This window comes from Orcinus orca, chromosome 3 (genome assembly GCF_937001465.1).
Source record: "Orcinus orca chromosome 3, mOrcOrc1.1, whole genome shotgun sequence".
Lineage (NCBI taxonomy): Eukaryota > Metazoa > Chordata > Mammalia > Artiodactyla > Delphinidae > Orcinus > Orcinus orca.
In genome coordinates this window covers 79,104,592-79,124,125 of record NC_064561.1, presented here as the reverse complement: position 1 = coordinate 79,124,125, position 19,534 = coordinate 79,104,592, and the positions used below count along the sequence as shown (strand labels likewise).

The 19,534-nt window shown below is 38.4% G+C and overlaps 1 protein-coding gene across 1 annotated transcript in view; it reads right to left on the bottom strand.

The window, feature by feature from the left end:
• The window catches only part of FBN2 (fibrillin 2), a 231,966-nt gene that overhangs the window by 152,462 nt on the left and 59,970 nt on the right, over positions 1–19,534 (bottom strand). The window contains exon 6 of the mRNA XM_004279867.3: positions 16,150–16,347. Within this exon, the coding sequence (XP_004279915.1) occupies positions 16,150–16,347 (198 nt within the window). The remainder of the gene's footprint in view (positions 1–16,149; positions 16,348–19,534) is intronic.

Genomic DNA, 19,534 nt, shown 5'->3' with positions numbered 1-19,534 from the left:
CCTCCCCACAGATACACCAGAAATACATCTACTCGTGGAGCAACTCCTACAGAACACCTACTGAATGCTGGCAGAAGACCTCAGACCTCCCAAAAGGCAAGAAAGTCCCCACGTACCTGGGTAGGGCAAAAGAAAAAACAGAGACAAAAGAATAGGGACGGGACCTGCACCAGTGGGAGGGAGCTGTGAAGGACGAACGGTTTCCACACGCTAGGAAGCCCCTTCGCGGGCGGAGACTGCGAGAGGCAGAGGGGGAAGCTTTGGAGCTGCGGAGGAGAGCACAGCAACAGGTGTACGGAGGGCAAAGTGGGGAGATTCCCGCACAGAGGATCAGGGCCGACCAGCACTCACCAGCCCAAGAGGCTTGTCTGCTCACCCGCCGGGGCGGGCGGGGCTGCGAGCTGAGGCTCGGGCTTTGGTCGGAGCGCAGGGAGAGGACTGGGGTTGGCGGCGTGAACACAGCCTGAAGGGATTAGTGCACCACGGCTAGCCGGGAGGGAGTCTGGGAAAAGGTCTGGAGCTGCCGAAGAGGCAAGAGACTTTTTCTTTCCTCTTTGTTTCCTGGTGCGTGAGGAGAGGAGTTTAAGAACGCTGCTTAAAGGAACTCCAGAGACGGGCGCGAGCCGCGGCTAAAAACGCGGACCCCAGAGACGGGCGCGAGCTGCGGCTAAAAGCGCGAACCCCAGAGACCGGCGCGAGCTGCGGCTAAAAGCGCGAACCCCAAAGACGGGCGCGAGCCGCGGCTAAAAGCGCGAACCCCAGAGACGGGAGCGAGCCGCGGCTAAAATGGCGGACCCCAGAGACGGGTGTGAGCCGCAGCTAAACGCGCGGACTCCACAGACAGGCGCGAACCGCGGCTAAAAGCGAGGGCCCCAGAGACGGGGCTAAGGCTGCTGCTGCCGCCACCAAGGGGCCTGTGTGCGAGCACCGGTCACTAGCCACACCCCTCTTCCGGGGAGCCTGTGCAGCCCGCCACTGCCAGGTTCCCAGGATCCAGGGACAACTTCCTGCGGAGAACGCACGACGGGCCTCAGGCGGGTGCAACGACACGCTGGCCTCTGCCGCCGCAGGCCTGCCCCACACGCCGTGCCCCTCTCTCCCCCCCGGCCTGAGTGCGCCAGAGCCCCCGAATCAGCGGCTCCTTTAACCCCGTCCTGTCTGAGCAAAAAACAGACGCCCTCCAGCGACCTACACGCACAGGCGGGGCCAAACCCAAAGCTGAGCCCCTGTGAGCTGTCAGAACAAAGAAGAGAAAGGGAAATCTCTCCCAGTAGCCTCAGAAGCAGCGGATTAAAGCTCCACAGTCAACTTGATGTACCCTGCATCTGTGGAATACATGAATAGACAAGGGGAGGTGGACTTCAAGAGCAAGATCTATGATTTTTTCCCCTTTTCCTCTTTTTGTGAGTGTGTATGTGTATGCTTCTGTGTGAGATTTTGTCTGTATATCTTTGCTTCCACCATTTGTCCTAGGGTTCTATCCGTCCGTTTTTTTTTTTTTACTTTTTCTTAATAATTTTAATAACTTTATTATACTGTACCTTTCTTTCTTTCTTTCTTTCTTTCTTTCTTTCTTTCTTTCTTTCTTTCTTTCCTTTCTTTCTTTCTTTCCTTCCTTCCTTCCTTCCCTCCTTTAGACAATCATCCCAAATTGAGGAGGTGGACTTTGAGAGCAAGATTTATGATTTTTTCCCCTTTACCTCTTTTTGTGAGTGTGTATGTGTAAGCTTCTGTGTAAGATTTTGTCTATATAGCTTTGCTTCCACCATTTGTCCTAAGGTTCTATCTGTCCCTTTTTTTTCCAAATAATTATTTTTTAATTTAATAACTTCATTATACTTTATTTTATTTTACTGTATCTTTCTTTCTTTTTTCCTTCCCTCCTTCCTTCCTTCCTCCCTCCCTCCTTTCTTTCCTTCTCTTTCTTTCTTTCTTCCTTCCTTCCTTCCCTCCTTTCTTTCTTTCTTTCTTCCTACTTCTATTAATTCTTTGTCTCTACTTTTTCTCCCTTTTATTCTGAGCCGTGTGGATGAAAGGCTCTTGATGCTGCAGCCAGGAGTCAGTGCTGTGCCTCTGAAGTGGGAGAGCCAACTTCAGGACACTGGTCCACAAGAGACCTCCCAGCTCCACATAATATCAAACGGTGAAAATCTCCCAGAGATCTCCATCTCAACACCAGCACCCAGCTTCACTCAACGACCAGCAAGCTACAGTGCTGGACATCTTATGCCAAACAACTAGCAAAACAGGAACACAACCCCACCCATTAGCAGAGAGGCTGCCTAAAATCAAAATAAGTCCACAGACACCCCAAAACACACCACCAGACGTGGACCTGCCCACTAGAGAGACAAGACTCAGCCTCATCCACCAGAACACAGGCACTAGTCCCCTCCACCAGGAAGCCTACACAACCCACTGAACCAACCTTAGCCACTGGAGACAGACATCAAAAACAAGGGGAACTACGAACCTGCAGCCTGCAAAAAAGAGACCCCCAAACACAGTATGATAAGCAAAATGAGAAGACAGAAAAACACACAGCAGATGAAGTAGCAAGATAAAAATGCACCAGACCTAACAAATGAAGAGGAAATAGGCAGTCTACCTGAAAAAGAATTCAGAATAATGATAGTAAAGATGATCCAAAATCTTGGAAATAGCATGGACAAAATGCAAGAAATATTTAACAAGGACCTAGAAGAACTAAAGATGAAACAAACAATGATGAACAACACAGTAAATGAAATGAAAAAGATTCTACATAGGATCAATAGCAGAATAACTGAGGCAGAAGAACGGATAAGTGACCTGGAAGATAAAAGAGTGGAAATAACTACTGCAGAGCAGAATAAAGAAAAAAGAATGAAAAGAACTGAGGACAGTCTCAGAGACCTCTGGGACAACACTAATCACACCAACATTCAAATTATAGGGGTTCCAGAAGAAGAAGAGAAAAAGAAAGGGACTGAGAAGATATTTGAAGAGATTATAGTTGAAAACTTCCCTAATATGGGAAAGGAAATAGTTAATCAAGTCCAGGAAGCACAGAGAGTCCCATACAGGATAAATCCAAGGAGTAATACGCCAAGACACATATTAATCAAACTGTCAAAAATTAAATACAAAGAAAGCATATTAAAAGCAGCAAAGGAAAAACAACAAATAACACACAAGGGAATCCCCATAAGGTTAACAGCTGATCTCTCAGCAGAAACTCTGCAAGCCAGAAGGGAGTGGCAGGACATACTGAAAGTGATGAAGGAGAAAAACCTGCAACCAAGATTACTCTACACAGCAAGGATCTCATTCAGATTTGATGGAGAAATTAAAACCTTTACAGACAAGCAAAAGCTGAGAGAGTTCAGCACCACCAAACCAGCTTTACAACAAATGCTAAAGGAACTTCTCTAGGCAAGAAACACAAGAGAAGGAAAAGACCTATAATAACGAACCCAAAACAATTAAGAAAATGGGAATAGGAACATACATACTGATACCTTAAATGTAAATGGACTAAATGCTCCCACCAAAAGACACAGATTGGCTGAATGGATACAAAAACAAGACCCATATATATGCTGTCTACAAGAGACCCACTTCAGACCTAGAGACACATACAGACTGAAAGTAAGGGGATGGAAAAAGATATTCCATGCAAATGGAAACCAAAAGAAAGCTGGAGTAGCAATTCTCATATCAGACAAAATAGACTTTAAAATCAAGACTATTAGAAGACACAAATAAGGACACTACATAATGATCAAGGGATCGATCCAAGAAGAAGATATAACAATTGTAAATATTTATGCACCAGGGCTTCCCTGGTGGCGCAGTGGTTGAGAGTCCGCCTACCGATGCAGGGGACGCGGGTTCGTGCCCCGGTCCGGGAAGATCCCACATGCCGCGGAGCGGCTGGGCCCGTGAGCCATAGCCGCTGAGCCTGCGCGTCCGGAGCCTGTGCTCCGCAACGGGAGAGGCCACAGCAGTGAGAGGCCCGCGTACCGCAAAAAAAAAAAAAAAAAAAAAAAAAATTTATGCACCCAACATAGGAGCACCTCAATACATAAGGCAAATACTAACAGCCATAAAAGGGGAAATCGACAGTAACACATTCATAGTAGGGGACTTTAACACCCCACTTTACCAATGGACAGATCATCCAAAATGAAAATAAATAAGGAAACACAAGCTTTAAATGATACATTAAACAAGATGCATTTAATTGATATTTATAGGACACTCCATCCAAAAACAACAGAATACACATTTTTCTCAAGTGTTCATGGAACATTCTCCAGGATAGATCATATCTTGGGTCACAAGTCAAGCCTTGGTAAATTTAAGAAAATTGAAATTGTATCAAGTATCTTTTCTGACCACAACGCCATGAGACTAGATATCAATTACAGGAAAAGATCTGTAAAAAATACAAACACATGGAGGCTAAACAATACACTACTTAATAACGAAGTGATCACTGAATAAATCAAAGAGGAAATTTAAAAATACCTAGAAACAAATGACAACGGAGACACGACGACCCAAAACCTATGGGATGCAGGAAAAGCAGTTCTAAGAGGGAAGTTTATAGCAATACAAGCCCACCTTAAGAAGCAGGAAACATCTCGAATAAACAACCTAACCTTGCACCTAAAGCAATTAGAGAAAGAAGAACAAAAAACCCCCAAAGTTAGCAGAAGGAAAGAAATCATAAAAATCAGATCAGAAATAAATGAAAAAGAAATGAAGGAAACAATAGCAAAGATCAATAAAACTAAAAGCTGGTTCTTTAAGAAGATAAACAAAATGGATAAACCTTTAGCCAGACTCATCAAGAAAAAAAGGGAGAAGACTCAAATCAATAGAATTAGAAATGAAAAAGAAGAAGTAACAACTGACACTGCAGAAATACAAAAGATCATGAGAGATTACTACAAGCAACTCTATGCCAATAAAATGGACAACCTGGAAGAAATGGACAAATTCTTAGAAATGCACAACCTGCCAAGACTGAATCAGGAAGAAATAGAAAATATGAACAGACCAATCACAAGCACTGAAATTGAAACTGTGATTAAAAATCTTCCAACAAACAAAAGCCCAGGACCAGATGGCTTCACAGGCGAATTCTATCAAACATTTAGAGAAGAGATAACACCTCTCCTTCTCAAACTCTTCCAAAATATAGCAGAGGGAGGAACACTCCCAAATTCCTTCTATGAGGCCACCATCACCTTGATATCAAAACCAGAGAAGGATGTCACAAAGAAAGAAAACTTCAGGCCAATATCACTGATGAACATAGATGCAAAAATCCTCAATAAAATACTAGCAAACAGAATCAAACAGCACATTAAAAGGATCATACACCATGATCAAGTGGGGTTTATTCCAGGAATACAAGGATTCTTCAATATACGCAAGTCTATCAATGTGATAAACCATATTAACAAATTGAAGGAGAAAAACCATATGATCATCTCAATAGATGCAGAGAAAGCTTTTGACAAAATTCAACACCGATTTATGATAAAAACCCTGCAGAAAGTAGGCATAGAGGGAACTTTCCTCAACATAATAAAGGCCATATATGACAAGCCCACAGCCAACATCATCCTCAATGGTGAAAAACTGCAAGCATTTCCACTAAGATCAGGAACAAGACAAGGTTGCCCACTCTCACCACTCTTACTCAACATAGTTTTGGAAGTTTTAGCCACAGCAATCAGAGAAGAAAAGGAAATGAATCCAAATCGGAAAAGAAGAAGTAAAGTTGTCACAGTTTGCAGATGACATGATACGATACATAGAGAATCCTAAAGATGCTACCAGAAAACTACTAGAGCTAATCAATGAATTTGGTAAAGCAGCAGGATACAAAATTAATGCACAGAAATCTCTGGCATACCTATACACTAATGATGAAAAATCTGAAAGTGAAATCAAGAAAACACTCCCATTTACCACTGCAACAAAAAGAATAAAATATCTAGGAATCAACCTACCTAAGGAGACAAAAGACCTGTATGCAGGAAATTATAAGACACTGATGAAAGAAATTAAAGATGATACAAATAGATGGAGAGATATACCATGTTCTTGGATTGGAAGAATCAACATTGTGAAAATGACTCTACTACCCAAAGCAATCTATAGATTCAATGCAATCCCTATCAAACTACCACTGGCATTTTTCACAGAACTAGAACAAAAAATTTCACAATTTGTATGGAAACACAAAGGGCCCCGAATAGCCAAAGCAATCTTGAGAACGAAAAACAGAGCTCGAGGAATCAGACTCCCTGACTTCAGACTATACTACAAAGCTACAGTAATCAAGACAGTATGGTACTGGCACAAAAACAGAAAGATAGATCAATGGAACAGGATAGAAAGCCCAGAGATAAACCCACGCACATATGGTCACCTTATCTTTGATAAAGGAGGCAGGAATGTACAGTGGAGAAAGGACAGCCTCTTCAATAAGTGGTGCTGGGAAAACTGGACAGGTACATGTAAAAGTATGAGATTAGATCTCTCCCTAACACCATACACAAAAATAAGCTCAAAATGGATTAAAGACCTAAATCTAAGGCCAGAAACTGTCAAACTCTTAGAAGAAAACATAGGCAGAACACTCTATGACAGAAATCACAGCAAGATCCTTTTTGACCCACCTCCTAGAGAAATGGAAATAAAAATAAACAAATGGGACCTAATGAAACTTCAAAGCTTTTGCACAGCAAAGGAAACCATAAACAAGACCAAAAGACAACCCTCAGAATGGGAGAAAATATTTGCAAATGAAGCAACTGACAAAGGATTAAACTCCAAAATTTACAAGCAGCTCATGCAGCTCAATAACAAAAAAACAAACAACCCAATCCAAAAATGGGCAGAAGACTTAAATAGACATTTCTCCAAAGAAGATATACAGACTGCCAACAAACACATGAAAGAATGCTCAACATCAATCATAAGAGAAATGTAAATCAAAACTACAATGAGATATCATCTCACACCAGTCAGAATGGCCATCATCAAAAAATCTAGAAACAATAAATGCTGGAGAGGGTGTGGAGAAAAGGGAACACTCTTGCACTGCTGGTGGGAATGTGAATTGGTTCAGCCACTATGGAGAACAGTATGCAGGTTTCTTAAAAAACTACAAATAGAACTACCATATGACCCAGCAATCCCACTACTGGGCATATATCCTGAGAAAACCAAAATTCAAAAAGAGTAATGTACCAAAATGTTCATTGCAGCTCTATTTACAATAGCCCAGAGATGGAAACAACCTAAGTGCCCATCATCGGATGAATGGATAAAGAAGATGTGGCACATATATACAATGGAATATTACTCAGCCATAAAAAGAAACGAAGTTGAGCTATTTGTAATGAGGTGGATGGACCTAGAGTCTGTCATACAGAGTGAAGTAAGTCAGAAAGAGAAAGACAAATACCGTATTCTAACACATATATATGGAATTTAAGAAAAAAAAATGTCATGAAGAACCTAGGGGTAAGACAGGAATAAAGACACAGACCTACTGGAAAGCGGACTTGAGGATATGGGGAGGGGAAAGGGTGAGCTGTGACAGGGCGAGAGAGAGGCATGGACATATATACACTAACAAACGTAAGGTAGATAGCTAGTGGGAAGCAGCCACATGGCACAGGGATATTGGCTTCGTGCTTTGTGACCACCTGGAGGGGTGGGATAGGGAGGGTGGGAGGGAGGGAGACGCAAGAGGGAAGAGATATGGGAACATATGTATATGTATAACTGATTCACTTTGTTATAAAGCAGAAACTAACACACCATTGTAAAGCAATTATACCCCAATAAAGATGTTAAAAAAAAAAAAAAGAAGGAAAACGAGAAGAATATCTTTTTGGAATAGGCACACAAAAATTATTAGCAAGTCAACTTTAGCAATATATAAAAAAGTTAATACGTCATAACTAAGTGGAGTTTATCCCAGGAACTAGGTTGTATCAACATTCAAGCATAAATCAATTCATCATATTAACAGATTAAGGAAAACATATGAGTATATCATAGATGTGAAAAAAGCAATGACAAAGTTCAACATTCATTCATTGTTTTAAAAATCTTGGTAAACCAGAAATACAAGGGAATGTACTCAACCTGATAAAGGGCCTGTACAAAAAAACTAGAGCTAATATATTATAGGAGATTGGGAAAAATTCTTTTATTTAGAGTTTCTGAATCTTTCATTTTATATCTATGTAAACTTGCCTTATTTCTCTTTGTGTAAAAGGTAACTCAGTATATTGTTATGATGAACACTGTATATAAAAGGAAATATAATATATAAGCTTATGCAAACTTACATTACCTAGTCAAATTGACAGGCCAACATAACAGATTTATTAGTATTACATCTTTAATTACAAAATAACATATACTCATTATAATAAACATTAAAGATGCAGAAAATAGAAAATTGAAGAGATAGCCATTGATATAAGTGAGTAGTCTGTTCTTTTAGACTTATTCACACACACATTCAGAGTGGTGGTCTATTTATTTCACAAGAATAAGATCACACTGTATGTGTTGTTCTGCATCTTGTTTTTTTTCCATTAAAATATTTTGTGGATATATTTCTATGTCAGTATATATTTATCCTATTATTTTTTTGGTAAGCCCACACGTTTATGTATCTTAGTGTGTAAATTAGGGAATTTAAGTCTACAAAAGAGCTTAGCATCCTTATTATTTCTTCCGCACTTTAACTATCTGTCTATAAAACTAATTACAATAGTCCAAAGTATTTTTATCCTGAAATTAAAGTAGATATCATTGTCTTATTAAAGGATAGCTGATCCAAACAAAAAGCAACTGGAATGAAATACATGATACAGGTTTATATCCTGAACAGTTTAATTTACATTTCGAACTGTATTATTTTAAAAATGTACTAAATTTCCACCCTCATTACAGTGTGGTATAAAACATCCCTAGAAACCTCTTTTCCTGGCAGATAAATCAGAGAAAGAATATCTCGGTATAAGCTAAAAAATGAGGCCAAACCTATAAATCCCTTAATACTATTCATAAAAGCTTTGACTACATATTTAGTAGATTCAGTAATTTTTCAAAGGAAAAAGCAATCTGACTTTACAGGGTTTATTTTGTAATTGCCTAAAAAGTACTTTCCTAGAAAAAAAGAAATAAAACTTTTTGAAATATCCTAGAGTGAGCAGCTATACAGAATTAATTTCTTTTGGGTAGATCAAGTTAATCACTAAAATAAAAAAGAAAATTTTAAAGAAATCTTATAGAAATAATCAACATGAACCTAGAAGCACACATGAGTGCTCCCTATAAAATCAAAAGAAGCAAGCCTCAGACCTCCAAATTATGCAAGAGTTTCTGCATCTTCCAAGTGCCAGCATAAGGAACTACTAACGTCTGATTAGTTTTCCACTGTCCAAGTTATACAGATGGGTTTCTGTTCCTCCCTTCAACTCAGGCACAAACTTACTATTTCTTTAAATGCTGGATAACTTCAAATCACATGCAAGGATTTTACAGAATAATATTGAATCTTTTGAAACTTAAACCTTATATAATCCCTTCAGTCTATGTCTACTAAGGTTATAAATAATGTAACAAAGCAATAGTAATTCTAGTTTATGAACTCGTTTCTTCTCCAACTTCTTCAAATAAACTTGCCCTAAGAGATTAAACTGATTTTATTATATAAATTAATATTAGATGGTATATTATTTTTAGTTGACATTAAAGTGTGAAAATATATGTGCCAGTGTTACAGGCATATAAAAATGGTTCATTTAATTTATATCTGTGGGAACTAAGGACCAATTCCTATTACTGTATTAATAGTGCATGATTTTTTAACTTGGCCTGTCCCCAAATTAGATACATTTTTAAAATGTAAGTTCTTATTCTACACTCCACATATATTCATACATAGTACTTCTACTTCTACAAAAACAAATGCCAATCTTTAAGTACAACAATTGAAGAATAGGTCTGTCTCTGACTGGAGCCTAAGACATACAGGGTATCTTGGCAACCGTTCAATGTGGTTTGATTCGGCCAGAATACCTATTCATGTATTCACAAAATTCCAATGTTGAATAAATGATCATCCCAACAAGCAAATATTGGTAACTTACTACCTGTAGGACTCCGAACTAAAAACAAACAGACCATGGTTCTGTCTCAATCTTCCTTATCTCAACAAATGTCATCATTGTTTATCCCGATGTCAAAGTCAGAAACCTAAGTGATAAACTCGGCATCCTCTCACTTGTCTCACTTCATTCCATCAGTAACAAGTGCTTACTTCCTAGATATATCTCAAATCTTGGCCCTCTGCCTCTATTCTGGTCTCAACCTCCATGATATATCACCTGTACTGCTGCAGGAAACTTCTGTTATTTTTTGCTTCCACTCTGGCCCCCCTAGAGTTGATTCTTTACAGAGCAACTAAAGGACTTTTATTTACATATGTGTAAATCAAGGACAGAAGTCTGTAGACACTGCCACACTGTTTTCTGGTCTATGAGTTGCTCTACAGAAGTTTGAGACCAGTTAAGATATTCCCTTTAACAAAGATATTTGCTTATTCTGTCTTATTATGCCCACAAAATTTTCCTTATCTTCTCTCTCTTATTGAACTTTTGTGCCTTCCAATCTGCAAACTGAAGCTTTTATCTCTTTTAGAAAATGTTTCTATATTATCTTTATGCTTTTTTTCAGTTCCTTTCTTCAGTTTTCTTTACAACCTTTCTGCTGACTTCACTACCTTTCTGCTTCTTTACAATCATTATTTATTGTCCTCAGACATTTTGATTTGTGATTTCCTCAAGGTTAACCTTTGTCATTGAATTTTTTCAGTCTTATGTATGTTTGTATGTATATGTGTAACATTTGCCTTTCATTAGGTAAAGTTTCAAATCCTTCTTCAGTTTCTTGAGTGCTACCAATGCACTATCTCTGATTGTCTTTTCTGAACTCTTAACAGTGCTTCTTTGAGCACCTGTTAAGAGAAGAACCATATTATTTTTCACTTCCTTGAGATAAAAGAGTATATGAACTTTGTGTTTATTTAGGTAATTCTTCCATAAAGCATGTTCCTCTGTCTTTTCCTTATGTTATTTCTCTCTTTTTTCAGCTTTTATATGTAAGCCTTTTCTCTTTAGTACTCACCTTTAAATGGGGCATTTCCTGCTGAAGCAAAAGTGGAGAAAGCCAAGAAGAAACAGGTTGATTTGAGAACTTCTGTAGAGACTCATGCAGCTTCTTACCAAACTCTCTCCACTTTCTTTTCCTCCTGGGTATTAATTTTAAACTTTCAGGTAGTGGTGTAGCTCCCACCTTCTGCCCTTTCAGATACAGACTCTGCAAGCTGCTCACCAGTGGCTCCCATATCCTCTTTTCCTTCCCCCTCCTTTACCTAAAGGAGCATCTCTGGGTTGGAAGGCTGGCTAGAGAATATTAGAAATGGCTTGCCACCAAAGACTCTCTTTCCATATGCCTTCAGTTACTCCGAGGGCCTGCAGTAGAATCCCTCTCTTATGGGATATACTCCTCCTCTCCAAGAGACCGTCCACATCCACTCAACAGCCTTTCAGGATGCTAATGCTCATGGCAAACACATAGAAGATTCTCCCTGTCCCCATGACTTCCCAACAACCGCCATGTGTCCATCACTGCTCTGAACTGGGGGTTGCAGAGTTTTATTTTAGAAGGGCTTGTTCTCTGTTATTCCTTTTCTTGTTAGTTTTTGTTGAGTTAGAAGAAGGGCAATATCCTGCTATTTTCAATACGAGTTCCTATAATCGACTATGTTTTAGGTAAATTTTTTGGATTGTTTAGGAACGGCTTGTGTTCACATAGTGTGAACTACAGTTAAACTTTGCAACGATCTGGTTAACTTGGTCAATGCAGACAGCCAAGATAAATTTGTGTTTAATAATTTATACTAATCAGATGAACCAAATCTCCTTTTCATTTTGTGCTATACAGAAGGCCTGCAAATAACATTCTACTGACAGTATCTTCCTCTCAGGATACACCTGAGGAACTAGCCATGCCTGCCTGGTTTCAGATAAGATTCAACTTCTCTACATGATTCATGTGCAGTCTGATTGAAGGATTAAATATTTCTGAATACTAATCCCATTTGACAAGGACAGACACGAATACTTGTTTTGCAGGGACTGACTCAGGGTCTATACTGCTCTTTCTTTATTTAAGTCCCTGTCTTGTGTCCTAGCTAGGTCCTGACTCTGTCACGTATGTCACAATTTCCATGCCTCTCACACTGCTTGGAATGGAGCAGAGGCCCAGCATCAGTCTATTACTATTGTCTATAATAAAGCAAAAGATGGATTTAAATAAGCAAATTTCTTCTGCCGTACTTCCAGTTTTGAAACATCTGGAGTAGTTTAAAAGCCTAATTTCTAAAAATCAAGCAACATAAATTAATAATTATACAAATTTTAATATATTTTGAAAATTTTAAAATATATTTGAAAATCTAAAAGACCCAAAGTATTATTCTTAAATAAAATACCCTTCTAATTAGAGTGAATGTGTAACATAGTAAAGATTTAAAAAGAAGAACCTATTTGTAAAAAAATAATACAACATATGCACGTGACAGTTTATGACATATATATTTAAAGTTTGTAGATATTCTTGGAAAAGAGCTTAATGCCACTTTTATTACCTTTAATTCACTCATTTTTATGCTAGCTTAAATTTTAAGGCTTATGTGAGCCAACTTTAGTCCTTCAATGTTTAATAAAATGAAGAATGTACAAGACTAAATGTAGATTAGACTTAGGCATAAGGGCTAGAAATGAAATGCTCTATATATGAAAGAAGTCAAGAATCATTATGATTGACCTCATAGTACCCTAGGAAGGTATACTCTTCTGACACTGCTTATTTGAGTACAGAAAGTCATGACAGCAACAGTGAAAAGTAAAAAGTTTACTAGTTTCCTCACAGCTTAGTTCTTGTTGGGTTTTTTTTTTTGCAGTACGCGGGCCTCTCACTGTTGTGGCCTCTCCCGTTGTGGAGCACTGGCTCTGGAGGTGCAGGCTCGGCGGCCATGGCTCACGGGCCTAGCTGCTCCGTGGCATGTGGGATCTTCCTGGACTGGAGCACGAACCCGCGTCCCCTGCACCGGCAGTCAGACTCTCAACCACTGCGCCACCAGAGAAGTCCCACAGCTTAGTTTTTTTAAAGTGTCATCTTAATTTTCTGTTGGCCCTCATTTTTCACATTTATTTGGTTTACTACAAGACCTTATTTCATCCCCTCCTAAGCCATAGATAAAGTAATTCACTAATTGCATCAGCTACAGGATAATTTTATATTTAGAACTTCAGAAATGTCCTCCCTTGGCTAATATAAACCATGTTTTAAAACCAATATTAAACTGGCTATCATCTACACAGCTGAAATTTATTTTTAACTCCACAAAAATTTTCAGTTACACTATAAAAAAGATCACTATTATAAAAAAGAAGTCTGACATGTGTGTATCATGTTTTATTATCTTATATTTTTACGCCCTATTATCTTCCAAATTAATTTGGCAGAGTATTTGGGAAACAGTCTAGGAATTTAAAGGAAAAAATGAAATCACAGTAAGATGGAGTCTTAAAATAGCCTGAACTGAGGATTAGTGTTTAATTGAGAACTTTCTGACGATGCCATGATTTTGAAATAAAGCAGAACTTTTTCAACTTTTCCAGACCTTTTAACAATGTGGCAAATTTCATTTTGCTCCTGTGGCTGTATTAATCCATTATACTCTTGGGCAAATGGAGCCCAAAACTTATCTCTACTACATAAACAAATTCAAACAAATAAGCCTTCAGACATTACTCAATCCTGAAGGACATTCAGGAAGTTTGAGATCAGATCACACACTTTTTGTAATTATGTTCAGAAAAACTAGGCCTCTCTGACAAAATATCAAGGTAAAGAAGCCTAAGTACAAATATAGAAGATGAGGAGAGTCAATAATTTGCGATGTTTTGGTTGAAGTTGAGGGCTTTTCTCAACCTGGACTATTTCTACGAAACAGTGGTTTTTGGAAGTATTTTAATATCAATTCCATTTATTAATTCAAAAGATATTTACTGAGTATCTACTGCATGTTAGAATGCCTCAGAGACATTAATGAATAAAACAGATTTCTGCCCAAATGGAGCTTACATTCTATCTGGGGGACAGTAAAAGCAATAAAGACCATAAGCAAGTGTGTTAGAAGGTGATAAGTGCTAGAGAATAAACAAAGCTTATTACTCTGGTAAATCTAGTCAGTATTAATCTAGTAGATCTATACAGCGTTTTATCTGTAATAGTAATCCATTAAATTACATAAATTATACAGTAATCTATACCTAACCTAGGAATTCTATGTAGTATGGTAAATACTATATACTATATAGTATAGTGTATCTTTTATAGAAAAAACTTGCTTTATCAGGAACTCTATAGAATCATACCGATAATCATATCAATGATTTAGAATGTTGTTATCCATAGTAAACAACAGATTAAAAATGACATTTAACCCAAACTTCATATTTGTTGTGGTTGGTATTAATCCAAGAGACAAAATACTCACAAAACCATTCTAAGTCCACAGCTGACAAGGCTTTTACATGCAAGTAAACATAAAGTTGTGAATCTGCTGGGTTATATGGTCATCTCTTGGGTATCCCGGTAGTTTTGATTTGAAAAGAGTTTAGATACAGATCATTTTTTAAACTACCTTTTTTTTTTTTTTGCGGTACGCGGGCCTCTCACTGCTGTGGCCTCTCCCGTTGCGGAGCACAGGCTTGGGACGTGCAGGCTCAGCGGCCATGGCTCACGGGCCCAGCCGCTCCGCAGCATGTGGGATCTTCCCGGACTGGGGCACGAGCCCGTGTCCCCTGCATCGGCAGGTGGACTCTCAACCACTGCGCCACCAGGGAAGCCCTAAACTACCTTTTATAAAACTACAAAACTAACACAAATCTTTGGAGGCCACTATCGGAGATACACTTACCAAATTACACAGAGCACTCAGATTTTATTATTCAATGGATTGAGGTTATATACAGGCTCCCCACACTACAATTTTCGTTTGGGTTTTAGGGCACTGGCCTGGTTTTCTGCAATATACCATTTACATGGGCTGGATAGGTAACCTCTCTACCTCTGACACTGGTGACTAACATCAGTTTGAAAGATTTCCCATCTAACTTTGTACATGATTTAATTAGAACAAATAAACCTAACTCTCATGACAAGTATGAGTAACATCATTTCTGTGAATAATACAAAAGTACTTTCCAGTTTCCTGTGATCCTACCACCATTTGAAAGCTCATTATGGCACTCTGTTCCAAGCTCTAAAAACGTGTTTAATCCATATGACGTCAGAGAAGTTGCCAAAAAAGGCTAAGAATCATGGTGGCTGAAAAGTAATTATCCAGTTAAGTATTTAACAATTTCCGGCTATTTGGTTTAAAGTTTATGGTTGTAGCATCCTCAGGGCCCCAATCTAACCCTGATACGTGGTTAGGAAGATTGCCTGGAGACAAGATTGTAACCAACTGGTTATAAGCTCAGAAATAACTACAGTCATGGATGGAGTTAATACTTTGTCTCTGAAGATACTATTAATAACAATACCGGACGGCTCACTTCTCCCTGTCACCTGGGTTCAGGTTCTTATATGTTGAATGAGATTGGAAAGACAGAAAAACTGTGTCGCCTGGGTATTTACATATGCAAAGTTTGAGGGGCTGTAGCAGGGAGTGTGTAGCACCATCTGGATGAAGACATGGAATGGCTTATCCTCTGACTGTATTGAATATTTTTAATTGTATTTTAAAAATTTTCCCCAGTTTTTCATACTTTTCATATATCTCTTCTCCTTTTTGGTCAATTGAAAAATATTTATTAGGTGGCTAGAAGGTAAGCCATCTCTAGTCAGGCTTGCTGATGAGGCTCCTCTTGGAAACAGTATTGGGTTAAAGGTTCCCATCCACAGTGCCAGATTCTCCCAGCGCACTGAAAGGAGCCCAGACACATGGGTGACTCTGTGCACACAGGCTGAAGGCTAACTCACCTTGGCAAGCTCCAGTGCGGATGTTGGGGATGAAGCCCCGCCGGCAGGGCTGAGGCTGGGCGGGACACATCTCACAGGGGTGGCCCCAGGCCCGTCCAATGGTGGCACAGCACAGAGTCTTTGTGCAGACAATGCCTGTCAGCTGCCCTTGGCACATCTGGTTGTTGACCTGAGTGAAACATGGGCCTGTCCTGTAATCTGGAATGTGAAAGAAGACAGGAAGACAGGTTTTATGATCACACACCAATCTTACACCAGGACCTCCAAATACATAAAACAGAGACTCTTCTGATGAAAACATCGCACAACAAGAGGCCAATGTGTTTGATTTTGAAAATTCTTAATTTTTCAATATTGAGAAGTGCATTACAAGAATTCAATGTATTCTACCCTAGACACTGTAAATAGATGGCTCAAGGGTTGTGTCTGGGACACAGATGTGTTTTCTTGGCCGCCTAATGTTTTAAAAGAATTTAAATGAGTAGCCAACATTTTTAAATGGGGAAATTTCACATGAAATTTATATTTCTGGCTTTTCTTAAAAAGTTGGAAGTTCTAGCCATGCTAGGCCTGACATGCTGCATGGCAGTAGTGGAGTGAAGTGTGTCCCCTCTATGACAGCACCGCCACAGCCACTCAGCCCTCTTCACTCACTGGTGTGCGCCACCTGTGCCCTGATGGTACCTGCTTTAGTGGCTCCTCTTTACCGAGAAAAATTTCTTCTTTCACTAGGTGGTCAAGAGTTCAGAAAATCAAAACAGAACCAATGAAGATATACCCTTCCATATCACGTCTATATTTGGGCAGTCCAGAATGTCTACAATCATTTAGTTCTAACAATTGATTTCTGTTTCCTTGTCAGTCTGTTTAGTTCTATGTGTAGCTCAGCTTGGAACACAGTACTAATAAGGCCCATGGTCATGGATTCTTTCCAAGTTAATATTATATGATCTCTATTCTCTAGAAGATGATTGTACAATTGTCCAGCTGGGTTATGATGATGATAAAAGCGTTAGCAAATGTGTGTCACTTATGATCTACATGCAGACTCTTCTATGAATATTAAGGACAGCTATTATGACCCTTGGGTCACAAAGTGGTTCATGGACCAGCAACAAATGCATCACTCAGGAGCTGGTTAGAAATGCAGACTGAGGCCTCATACCAGACACACTGACTTAGAATATGCATTTAACAAGATATTTAGGAGATCCATACACACCTTAAAGTTTAAGAAGGACTGATCCAGACTACAAGCAACTTGAAAGCTGCGCATTTCTATTATATCTCTCTTCCTGCTATAATTTACTTAAATGACTCTTTAAGATGATCAGTATATGTATATTATTTTAAGCAGAACTGAATTATTAATGGATTTTTAATTTGTTGCTTGTGTTTTGAAAGACACAGAAAATCAGAGAGAGGTCAGTTTCCCAAAGACTGAGGAATTAAATGATTAACATTTGTTATAAAGTTACAACAGAAATATGTGAAAAAGCTTTTCCCCCATTTACAGAGATTTGTATGCATACAGTTTATTAACTCTTGGGAATGTAAGAGGATAGTCAGGATTTCCTGATAAGCCTTAATGCAAATGACATAATTCCATTTGAAGGGGAAAGCCAGAACAAGTTTATTTCAGATTTTTGTAAGAACAAAACAATGTTACATTCCATGGAAGAACAGTCAATAATGTTGGTAAGATTTTTATGAAAAACTGTTCCTGGGAAATATCAAACTTGGATATAATTTAACATTCAAAATGTTAAACAAGAACAACTTAGATTTCATCTAAATGCTACAGTATGACAAAAATACACCTTAGAGCCACATAAAATTTCTGTTTCTTAATGAAGAATGAGGCTTTGTCAGATACAAGAACATTTTAAAAGTTCAATATAAAGGGAAAAAATCTAAAATAGGTAACTTTTTTAGCAAGCTGGCTTAACATTCTGTTACTCTGCAACTGAACTTCAACAAAAATAGCTCATTTTAATCCATTACACAAGAACAGATGTGCTGGCTGCAAATCACGTTTTTGAAGAAGACAATCTTTGTATTATACATGTAGATATGTCAACCTTGTAAAGAAGCATGCTTCCCATACCACAAATTGCCAGGTCATAAATTTTTTAAACCTACTCTATTGTCCTTCAGGCAACACGTTATTTTGCCATTTTAAATAAATATTAGACTTACGATAAATTGTATCACGTTCTGAACAAGTAGGGAAAAGCCTACTTTTCACCAAGTCTCTTTTTCTGTTTTTTTTTCCATAGATTCATGCATATATACCTACGTTCACATTCTGTACCCTTTTAGGATTCCCAGAGAGAAGCCTGCATAGCCTCTCTCATAATCTCATTCTTAAGTAAACCAGTTTGTCAGGAAATGCCTTCCTTCTAACTACAGCACCTTCTTAAAATTGTGTCCTCTTAGTCTGATCTTCTTGGAGAAGAGGACTATCATGACAATGATAGCTGTTTGTCCCTGCAAACGACCTTGCATGTTAAAGGCCCTAATTAAGCCAACCCCAGACTCCCCTTCCCGGGAACAGAGTTTACCATTCCTTATTTCTTCTGCCTGTATTTCCCTTCGTTAAGACTGTGCTTCAGAATCTATTTTCTTACATGGTTACACTTTGCTTTCTGGTTGGCAAGTGATTACCTTAAAATTTAAACTTACAATGTAACCTATTTATTCCAGAATTACTCACATGTAAAATGTGAACAAATATTAGACACTGAAAAGAGATTTAAATTTCCTGATCAGATTTAAAACCATTCTGTCCCAGACATTACTAGCATTTTAATTATGGTCAAAGAGTACTAAGAGACCTTAATTAAATGTTATGATTGGCCATACACTCATCAAGTTTTCACTTCAAGTAAAATATTATTGTATACCATGCTAACCATTCATAGGTAAGGACATACTTGCAGTGTGTTAACAAAGGATAAAAGGAGTGAACTGCTTAACACTTGGTATGCTGGAACCAGTGGGTTGGAAACAGATATTTTCCTCATTACTATATGACCAAGAAAATTTTGTTAAAAATTATCCTGTGAAACACAAATATTGCTATTTTGATTTTCAAATATCTAACTGCAATACAGCATATTAATTGGCTTTATATAATTTCACTTTTATTCACATTAAGCAATTGGTACAATTAGCAAACTCATCAAAAACTTAAATTCATTAAGGTATAACTTATACATCTATATTCATCTGTTTTAAATGTACAATTCAATGATTTTTCATAAATTTTATTGAACTGTGCAACCATCCCCACAATCCAACTTTAGGACATTTGCATCACCCCAAAAAGATTCCTTGTGCTCATTCCCAGCCCCCATCAACCACTAATCTTTCTGTCACTATA